This window comes from Hevea brasiliensis, chromosome 14 (assembly GCF_030052815.1).
Source record: "Hevea brasiliensis isolate MT/VB/25A 57/8 chromosome 14, ASM3005281v1, whole genome shotgun sequence".
Classification (NCBI taxonomy): domain Eukaryota; kingdom Viridiplantae; phylum Streptophyta; class Magnoliopsida; order Malpighiales; family Euphorbiaceae; genus Hevea; species Hevea brasiliensis.
The window spans coordinates 83,581,987-83,592,665 of NC_079506.1; the positions used below are offsets into that span (position 1 = coordinate 83,581,987).

At 33.5% G+C, this 10,679-nt stretch overlaps 2 protein-coding genes across 2 annotated transcripts; both read right to left on the bottom strand.

Annotated features, from left to right (window-relative positions):
- Positions 1–754: 754 nt before the first annotated feature.
- Positions 755–3,776, bottom strand: LOC110638363 (uncharacterized). The gene is made up of 7 exons (XM_058134663.1): positions 3,621–3,776; positions 3,307–3,496; positions 2,815–2,831; positions 2,619–2,747; positions 1,597–1,695; positions 1,395–1,520; positions 755–931 (listed from the first exon to the last, which is right to left on the bottom strand). Exons 1-7 carry the CDS (start codon positions 3,774–3,776, stop codon positions 755–757), a joined length of 894 nt encoding a protein of 297 aa, XP_057990646.1.
- On the bottom strand, positions 2,960–8,864 carry LOC110638367 (uncharacterized). The gene is made up of 6 exons (XM_058133567.1): positions 8,626–8,864; positions 7,191–7,302; positions 5,275–6,237; positions 5,118–5,167; positions 4,409–4,573; positions 2,960–4,276 (listed from the first exon to the last, which is right to left on the bottom strand). Exons 1-6 carry the CDS (start codon positions 8,767–8,769, stop codon positions 3,851–3,853), a joined length of 1,860 nt encoding a protein of 619 aa, XP_057989550.1. The 5' UTR covers positions 8,770–8,864; the 3' UTR covers positions 2,960–3,850.
- Between the last annotated feature and the right edge of the window lie 1,815 nt (positions 8,865–10,679).

The following is a 10,679-nucleotide window of genomic DNA, read 5'->3' on the forward strand; positions in this document are numbered from 1 at the left end:
ATCCCAATAATGCATCTGAGCTATTTGTAACTATAGCATCCAAGCTTTCTTTCTGAGCATATTGAACTTGTGAAAAGGCGTTGAACCATCGGATAAGGAGTTCTTTTCCAAAATCAACACCTCCCTTTTGGAGGGCATATTCAATATATTGATTCCAGATGCAATGAATTCCAGGGGTTTCCTTTGGCCAGTTCCTAAGAACTTCCTCAAAACCCTCAACACTCAAACCCTCTAATTCATTCATCTGAATCCTCGCTGATATGAGAACAAATTCTAAGCAGAATGGGTACAACTTCATATATTCATCCAACAAACTCCGACAGCATTCTAAGCCATCAAGTGCCACCATACATCTAATATGGCAGAGACCAAAATGTTGCACTAATCTAAGATCAGCCCCACTTCCACGTGAGGCAGTATCAAAAGACAATTTAACAGAATCCACTGCCATTTCTACCAGCTTAATGGCCCTCAGCTTCTCCTCTTCTAGCAAGTGTACATAAGGCCATTCAATTGCAAGAAGTTCTTTGTCACATTCAAATTTTTGTAAAACAGCCTCTGGCAACTTCCTGTAAATAACTAAGTACACACAACAAACACAGAACATATATTTGTCAGAAATTGTTAAGCATGCAAGGATATCAGATAGCAACAAAGAATGAGGCTGATCCGAAATAGATGCCACAGAAAAGAGCACACAGATGTTCTGAATGGCCTTCTCAACATTACCAGACATACACAAAAAATCCATCATCTACAAAAACAAGTCTAAAAAGCATGTGCTAGCATTCATTTCAACCCTTTCACAAGCAAATGATTGGCGGCAGAGTGCTGTGAGGGCGGCAACATAGGCAGCTAACCGATCATCAAGATGCATATGACTGTTGATATACATAAGCCGAAGTCCATAGGACCTGTCATTGTGTTTGACCTGAAGAACAAGAAGGAAATGGTTTCCACACACAAAATTGCATTTCAATTACATTAAGAGAGAAAAAAGTATAGATTCAGAAATAAGTACATAGTGCATACTATTGCTAAAACAATAAATGAACACACACTTGCAATAATACAAGCAAACCTCATAAACACAAAAACCCTCCAGTCCACGGTACCACCTGTATGTTATCTGCTTTTATAATGAAAACTAAAGGGTAGGCATGTCCACATATCATCTATATAAAGAAAAAGAGGAATATTGATGTCTTCAAAAAAATTAAAGAACATGATCTACCTAGATCTTCTAATTACAATTGACTAATGGTGAAGTCTACCTAGACAAAATTTCTTATCTTACTTTAGTAACAAATGAAAAAAGAGAGCTATAACCAATCTCTGAAAATCTACTACTGTGGAAAATCAGGAAGTTAACTCCCTTACTCTTACTAACATACCACATGGGAGAACATGTCCTCATTCGCAATTGATTTGATGCTGCCATAGTAAATAAGAAGGTAACTTATCCACAGAATTTCAGATTTTGGATCAGCCTCAATTGATTGTGAAAATATAGAAAGTGCCTGCAAGAATAAAGTGGGACAATCATAGCAGACCAATCATGATGTAGCAGGTTAAAATGCAAGGCAAAAAGCTTACCTTTCTCATACCCTCTAGCTTGTTAACCTCCTGACTGAGAATAAGAAGGGCCTTCTCCAGGGATTGCACATCAGCAGGTAGCAATTGATTCAGATGATTCTAAGTGTACAGTTAGCATAAAGTAAACTTAAATGAGATGGTCGATTAAACAACATAAGAAGTCAGTCATACATCAGTAACATGAAAAAAAAAAACACATTGATACAAGAGGGCCTCTTAAAGAGGCACAAGTGAGCAAGCACAATCTATGTTGAGGTAAATCATTAATGTATCAAGGGGATAGAAATAACTTGACTATTGAATCTTTCAACTTCAAAATCGTTTAGAGTGGAGAAAGCGAATCCATATAGCCGACCCCAAATTTTTGGGATAAAGGCTTAGTTGAGTTGAGTTGAGTTGAGTTGAGTATTGAATCTTTCAACTTGATTTCTCGAGTTTCTTGTTGTCAAATCAGAGGAGACAGTCTTTAGGAGGAGCACGTTTTAAGATATAGCTACAATGAATGAAATATGTGTGGCATACATCCCAATTGGATATAGCTAGAGCTCTAATTTCACAACAATTAAGCAAGTCTACTTGAGAATATTAGACTAATATGTTAAAAAGGACAGTAAAAAGTACTTTCACAACATAGGACACTTGCATTTCAAAATGCACTCTTAGAAACAAGTAAAACATATACAAGAAGATGGTAAGATTTCCGGGATCAAGTAGTTGGTCAACATTTTTCATAACTCAATCCTAAACATCGTAGAGATGATGGAGAACATTTCTTGTGAAAATTAAACACTAGGCAAACTGGAAATTTATGACACAAGTTTCTTTAACAATAGAAACGAATAGAAAAGCATTAGACAAAAAAACACTTTCCTATCCAGGACATGTATTTAAGTTGAAGCTAGAGAGTAGGACTTAGCTACTAATAACTACAATTGCCAGTAAAATATCTTCTAATAATACAACAACAGATGACAATCAAAGAGAAAATATAGGCCAGTAAAGGAAAATAGCAACAAACAAACCACAATGCTTTTTCTACTCTGAAAGTATGATGATTGCTTGTCCCAACTCCCATTGATCTCGATACGACCATCATTGCCAAGCAAAAAGGGCTCATCAGCAGGCAAATCCTTTTGAAGTAAATTTGAGAACTTAGACGACAATAACAAGGAAGCAAACAAGGTTCCAGTTGAGTAGAAAGTACTTAATTTGATTCACTAGCCATAGAGAACCATCTGCTAAATAATAAAGCACAGAAGTAGAGAATGCCTTTACCACACATTAAATAAGTTGCAAGAATAATGCACAACTTTCCAAACAATCAGAGAACTAATACAACAATTACAAGCAAGCAAACAAGGTTCAGTTGAGTAGAAAGCACTTAATTGGATGCGCAAGCCATTGAGAACTATCTGCTAAATAATAAAGCACAGAAGTAGAGAATGCCTTTACCACACATTAAACAAGTTGCAAGAATAATACATAACATTTCTGTGAGTTTGACTATGCGCGCATGCAAGCATGAACATTCACAAGAAAAGTTGTGATACAACATAATAATAGTGAATAGTTCTAGAATGACACATGATTGCAAAGAATATCAATTTCATTCACGGAAACAATTAATCAGCTCAACATTCAACAAAAAGCCAAAAGCCAGACGTTTTCTATGGACTAGAGGAGTAAACATTATCCTTCAAAGAAAATTACCTTCAAGATTAAATTCTTGATTTCTTCCTGCCTCTGATAATGGAACACTGCCATTGTTTGTCTGAGTTCTGTCACTTCCATTGTCATTTTCAGTCCCCAGCTCATTTGCAGGCTCAAAGTTGGATAAAACATTATTCTTTGGCAAAATTCTCCTTCCTAGCCGCGCAAATAGTTCAGAACTTAATGTTGCCTCGAGAATAAAAGAATCTTGGGTGCCATCAATGGAGAAATTTTTGTTTGAATGATTACTAGTTTTTTTTTAGCCTTCCCAAGGAATTTTGTTCTCTTTGTTGATTTTTGAAAGTGGGTTGCACAGTTTCATGGTCTAGTGGAGATGTCTCCTCGTCTTCATCTGCTGAAATATTAGGATCATGTGATGGAGAGCTTAGTACATTTGCAACATTTTTCCTCTTAAGATGCAATGGCTCTGATGTACTTGCATCTGGTTCACCACATGGTTCAGACCCCATATTTTGCCCATTGACATGCCTATAGGACATTTTCAAGGGACCACCATTGGCACATTGGATGTTTGAATCATACTCTAGTTGGTTATGACCATCATACCCAAGCCTCCTGAATCGCTAGATGGTGGCATTAGTTCTAGTTTTCTAGATTTTTTGTCTGTATAATTCAACCCAAGTCCAACCTGTTGATGCTTTCTCATGGACCATAACAAACTGGAATCATTCAAAATGAAACATTGAAATTGAGCTGAGTACAGTTCCTTTTTACGATAAAGTTCAGTACGCTTAGCATTAGCATCAAACAAAGCCCTTTGGGCTTTTCGATGAGCTTTAAGAGCATTTCTTTCTTCAATTTCACATATGCGTCTATGCTCTTGCGCTTCCTCCAACTCCTTGTCCAATGATTCCTCCATTTCAACCAACGAATGCATATTTATGTTGCTATGATCTGAGACATTTGGAGCACCTAAATAATTCCAAAGGCCTACATCGTCCAAAGATGCCTGAACACATCAATGTTGCACAAAAAAATCAGAGTGGAAAGAGGCAGAGAGACAGGGAAGAAGCAATAAGCAAATGTTAACACAGGCATAAATCAGCAGCCTCAAATTTGATATCTAGGGACAGGAACAAACCTGAGAAATATTGTTCAATGATGATTCAGCTCTCCTGTCATTGGATACACCTTCATGACAATCACAACCAACCATTAAATGCTGTTCACTAGTTGATATCTTTAAGAGAGAACCCAGTAGTTGGTTCCAACCAATATTAACTGGATGATTCAACTCCATACTTTTCTGTAAAGTTGCAATAATATTAAAGGGGAACAAATACAAGAAGTATGGATCGAGTATGATAATATATGAAAAAATTCTACCACCAAAATTTGTTACATTATATAAAAACTAAATTAAACAACCAATGAGCTTTAGCTCAGTGATACTGGTGTCATATCCAAAGCTGTAAGGTCTTCAGTTCGAGTTCAAATCAGAGCCAAATGAACAAAAAAAAAAATGAAAATTAAACAAACTTAACAGAATATGTTATGATAGTGTGTGTCTCTCTGTAAAAATCCATGTAATACAGAGGCAAATACGAGAGCAGCTGGAAATTCAATCAAGCTAATTCCTATTAACAAGTATGGAATAATGCTCAATTAAATTCATTTACATAAGCAGGATAACAGTATCTTAAAAAGTATCAGAGGGAGAGTATTGCACAATCACTAATTAAGTATATGTGACATATTCTAGGTTTCTGAATTACTATATTCTTTGGCAACACACTGGAATTCATATTTGTTGCAGTTGCTGTTTGGTTCAACAAGACACAGGGATCTACCTGCATAGCGCTCCTGTCAGTCTGAGAGCAATTACTATTGATGTCAACCCCTGCAAAGCATAACAAACCTATTTGTTATGGAAATTTGGTAATGGGATTAAGGTACAGGATAGGATTTAGGCATGACAAACAAAGCATTCACAATCTTTCAACTCACTAGGTAGATTCTCTAATGAATTCTCCACCCGCTTATTGTCTTGTTTTTGCCATTTAACAACGCTCGACTCTGCCCTTCTTGTGGGACTTTCTTTTTGGTTATGATCAACAGTATTCCTGTCCTGCAAAGTACTGCTCTCTACTGCTTGCTCTTTCAATGGTAAAACAGATTTTACAGCTAGCATTTCTTGTCTCCTTTCTGATGCTAACTGGGTAGAATAAGATCCACTGACTTTTAAGCGTTTCCCATCTGGCTCTTTTACTTCTATTTGTCCAACATCAGCAGAGACTGCATTATATTTCCCGACTGTGTCAGAGCCTAGTTTCACAGCAGTGCAATCCCTGCCAGAAACTGAAGCAGATTCCTCATTCTGCTGGGCAGCCTTAAGCTTCAGTTCTCTTTCTCGAAGTGCTATCTGCTGCCTAAAGTCCCAAAGTTTGGTGATATTCGAACCCACACCTTGAATGAAACCATGCTCTGGGCTTGTAAATTTTCTGTTCATATTATTAAAAACGCTAACTTGAGATCCTTGATCAACAGATGAGGGTACAGAACTACTGCAATGGGCTCCACCAGTAATCTTTGCAGTTGATGAGATATATGTGCGACTAAGAGATAATTTCTTGGCCATTATTTTGCTTACATTTCCAGCAGTCTGTTGTAATTTACTTGATCTTTCTGATAAAAGAGAAGGCGGCCTTTGATTACCATCCACCCCAGCCATGTTCCATTTATTTTCCAAAGCCTTTTCTGCTCTGTGATCTTCTGATTCACTTCCTGTGTCATCATCCAAGAAGCTTACCACTAGGTTAGTATCAGCACCTGGAGGCCCATGCCATCCAGGATTAGCTGATTTCAATGGCACCCAATTCTTCTCAAAGCTCTTGTCATTATTTGGTAGCACAGATGCTCGGGACTGAACATCAGCAGAGTTTGGTGGATTTGTGCCAAAAGTAAACTTCCCTGTACAGTAGATCCCTCAGATTTTCTTTTTATAGCAAAATATCCAATTACTTTCCAAGAAATCAAATACATCACAGATCAAATTTCTGTATCTAAATACATAAATATGAGATAAATTTCTTTCCAAATGCATCATATCATCACGACGTGAAACCTAAGTAATTAGCCATGAAATGAAATTAAGGAATTAAACTTGTAAATTAGAAGACTCGTACTTGAGTTTTTAGTTGCCAGAAATATTAGATCACATGTAGCCAAGAAATGAGGTTGATTCATTAAAAATTCAAAATGAAGTAATTTAAAAATAACTAAAGCAGTGATGCCCTTCTATATGTTACATCTAAAACATTTTTTTCCATGGTAGATGTCTTTCTCATTTAATTGAGGTTCAAAATCTGGAGTAACTAATTGGTGGGATAATAGCATCTAAAACATTTTCTACTCAAGAAATAGGCAGTCTAAAAATATTCAGGAAGTCGAAAAGTGAAAGATTGCATCAAGCAACAGCCCAGGTACAGTTTAATTGGTAGTCATCCCTCTTCTAACAAGGAAGGCCAAAATTCAAGTCCCATTCCACAGTTCCCCCAAATATGTGTGTGCGTACAAGAGAGAAAGAGAGAGTAAGCAGGACTAACTTGCACACCAATGAGTATATCAATATGATTTGTTTTCACCCTTACCATGCCACTGTGCACAAACAAATCTTCCACACAACTTGCTTAATATACAATAGCACTATAATCTCAAACAGAACAAAAAAAGGTGGTGCACATCAACTTACAAGTTACAGCTCAAAGCAAGAGCGGAGAAAGCATAAGTCATTATAATTCATGAAATATCACAAGCTATGGTGTTAAATACATTGAATCGAGACAAGAATAAAGAGTTTTTATATTCAATAGAACGAAGAATAAGGAATCTGAATTTCTCAACTTAAGGCAACACAGACTTACTGGCCTGAATGTGTTCAGTGAATTTGTTCAATGTAGGCGCATGAATGGACCCAGCAGGTGCAGGTTGTTTAGCTGAACCAGCAGGCTGTGTAGCTGAGCAAACAGGATTTTCCTGTGACACAAAATCAGAACACTTTATTAGCATCTTTTAATTAAAAGGGACAAATTAAACTTTGGCCCAAAAAATTTTAATTTTAAAACAAACTAAAGCAAGCAATTGGTTTAATAACCGCAAATTCCAATTAATGAAGCGACATTACTAGCTAAGACATGGAATTGATAGGGAACTGTAGCCAAGTGGCTAAGGCATGAGTCTGCAAAACTTCTATTTGTCAGTTCGAATCCAACCGGTTCCTACAGCGCCGCGCCATTCCAACCATCATAATGCAAATGTATCAAAGCAAAATAAGCATGAAACTCAATAATCAAAGTGAAAAATGAAACTAGGTAGCCTATCCATTTACATAATACAGTTACCCCAAGCACTCACAAAGAAGCTACAGAAAGTGAATATGAAATCCAATTAAAAAGAAATAATATCTCTGCAGCCATCAAGGCATTAGCCAGAGGAATCATAGCCACAAAGCACACAAAAAAACATCAAGTAATCGAACCATAAAATCAACTTCTTAAAGAATAGCACATATTCGCTGGATAGTAACCATAGAATGCAACACCAATCATAAATGCAGACTAAGAATTGACAAATTTAAAATATAAAATGACAAGGAAATAAAGTACTTATATCTCAGCAATAAAACTCAACTAAAAACCTAAAACAAGTAACTGGCTTAGTGAAGGTAACTTCCATTATCAAAAACAAAAGTAATACTACACATCAACTTTCTTTCATTGTTCTTCTATTTCTCAGCAACAGCACATTAATCCACTTTTTGGAGACTAGAATTTTACAAGAATTCAATTCCATTAGTTTCTTTTTGGTAAATTCTCATGTTTGGAATTTAGATTGAAAGAATTTTCAATTCTTTTTAACCTAAAAAAGAATCATTTAAAAAAATAGAAATCAAGTATGATTGCCGTCTTGCAAATGATTTATTCAAAGAAATCCTAAATTCAATAAGAAAAGAAAATGAAGCTAAAACTCGCAAAATAAACTGAAAAAAACTAAAGGCACGTGACTAACTCGAGGTAGCATTCAATTTCTTGACAAGTAGCAAGGCATGACAATTACCCTGAAAACAGTCCCTTTCCTTTCCCCTTTGTTCACACATTTTCTCAGCAACCAAACAGACACCAGACCAAATTTTTTTTTAAAAAAAAAAAGCAGCAAGAATGGCACTCACAGTTGATGAATCCATCAATGAACGTTACAATTTACAGAAAAAAAATTAAAATAAATAAAAAAGAAAAAGAACACTGATACGGAAGCAAATAAAGTGTTGAGCACTTGAGATAGGGTTTAAAGAAGTGATACGTCGCCATCAGTTGAAGAAGAGATCTCGCCTTCTTCTCTAGTTTTGGTGTGGGAGTGAGGTGGATTAGGATTTTCAGAAATAGAAGGATTAAGGGACTTGGATTTGGTATTCTTCATCTTGAGTTCATCGGTGATGTTCGACATCTTTCTCTCTCTATCCAAAAACAGCAGCCGAAGCGCCTCTTTCCTTGTTTGATTTCCGTTCCTTTCTGTAGGAAAGACGACAGTTAGAAGCAGCCAGCAATCAGTTGCGCTGCGCAAATCAAATGAAGGAATCAAAAAGATTAGTGAGAAGTGAGCCTGGGCCGGTGTTGCAGTGAAAATACGTACTTATCCTTGATTTTGTCGATCTATTACCAACTTTGTCCTTTCTTTGCTCCGCAATCCTAGTCACTGTATAATTTTTTTTTAACAAATCTATTGATCATCATAAAAACATAAAAAATAATTTTAGATAAAATGAATTTTTCTTATTTATATAATATTTATATTTAAATATGAAAAATATATAAATAAAATAAACTGTAATTGCCAATAGCAACTAACTATTAAATTTCAATGCTAGGCCTCTGACTCCTTTTTATTTTCTTTGAAAATTAAATATAATTTTTTTTAATATCTTTGTTTTGATATTTATTTTTTTAATTTGAATATGATGAAAAAATTAAAAAAAAATACAAGAAATATTGAGTCAAAATTATGACAAATCAAAAGAAAGTTAGTGGAAATATTTTCTTGGTTTATATAATTTAATTTATTTTTTTATTATCATATATTAATTTTGGATAAATATTTTTATAGCTTTTTATTCAGACTAGCTTTTAGTTTTTCAATTTAGGGGTAAATTTTTGTAATAGACATTTATTCACATTTTCCTAATTGATTTATTAAATTAGTCCTTAAAATTGCACAAATTTTTATGTTAAGGATATCAATCAATATAAAGTTTAGGCTCCATTTATTTTGTAAAAAATAAATTATATAAAAATATATTTTTTAAAAAAATTATTATATATAAAAAATATTTTTTATAAATATATTTTTATAAAATTATTTTTATTATTTAATTATAAAATTAAATTAATAGTATATGCTTATATCATATATTTATAAATGTTTTTATATTTAAATAAATCATTAAAGTCTTGAAAAATAATAGAAACATTTTTTTTAAAACTAACTTAATTTTTCTTTGATTATAAAAATATTTTTTATTAATTAATTTTTTCAAGCATCTTAAATATTAGAAAATATAAAAAATATTTTTTTAAAAAATATTTTTCATAAAATAAAGAGAGTTTAATTAGTATTTTATTTATATATTTCATATTTTTTTATTTGTTTCAAATATATATATTATAATATAAAATAATTTTAAACAATATAAAAACTTTAAACCGAGTCAATAAAATAGCCTCAAATGAAAGAATAAATGAAAGGGATAAATGCTCATCCATTTTAGTCGAATATTTTAATGCAAAGTAAAAAGGCTTCTATACCCTAACCCAAATAAATCAGTGGTAAAAGTAGATGACCCATGTAATATATATATATATATATATATATATATATTAAAAATATTTATATTTTTTAATAATATATTTTTTCAGGTTATGTGAAAGATTTATTTAGGCCTAATTAAAAAAGAAAATTCAAACTTTTTTATAAATTTGAGTTTTAATTTAATTATTATAATTTTGACAATTTAGATTAAATTAATTAAATTGATTATAATTTAATTAAATTAATTAAATTGAAATTAAAAAAAATAGTACTAATTAAAAAATCAATTTTAATGCCGCTCTCCCTCTGTCCTCACCCAAGCTCCCCTTACCGAGCAAAACGTAACTCTCTATGCTTCTTCTCTTCGGTGCTGCCGCTTCCGATATCGGATGACAATATCAAGGTTCTCTTACCCTTTGTTTGGATCATGGAAAACGATGATTTATCAGCGTAGGGTATGATTTTTAATTGTGTTTGAAAATAATAATGTCATAATTATGATATTCCATGATTTTTTCATAGTTTAAAAATCATAATATTTGCTAAATTTT

Bases quoted from the DNA above. Each gene is read 5' to 3' on its own strand.
- LOC110638367 (XM_058133567.1), bottom strand. From the start codon at position 8,769: ATGTCGAACATCACCGATGAACTCAAGATGAAGAATACCAAATCCAAG. The intron at 4,574-5,117 runs GTAGATCCCTGT...GCAACTTTACAG, and splicing joins CTGACAGGAGCGCTATGCAG to AAAAGTATGGAGTTGAATCA. The intron at 4,277-4,408 runs GTTTGTTCCTGT...TGATGTGTTCAG, and splicing joins CATTGAACAATATTTCTCAG to GCATCTTTGGACGATGTAGG.
- LOC110638363 (XM_058134663.1), bottom strand. From the start codon at position 3,776: ATGGGGTCTGAACCATGTGGTGAACCAGATGCAAGTACATCAGAGCCA. The intron at 3,497-3,620 runs GTGCAACCCACT...TTTATTCTCGAG, and splicing joins CTCCACTAGACCATGAAACT to GCAACATTAAGTTCTGAACT. The intron at 932-1,394 runs GTATGTTAGTAA...CTTGTTCTTCAG, and splicing joins AGGACATGTTCTCCCATGTG to GTCAAACACAATGACAGGTC.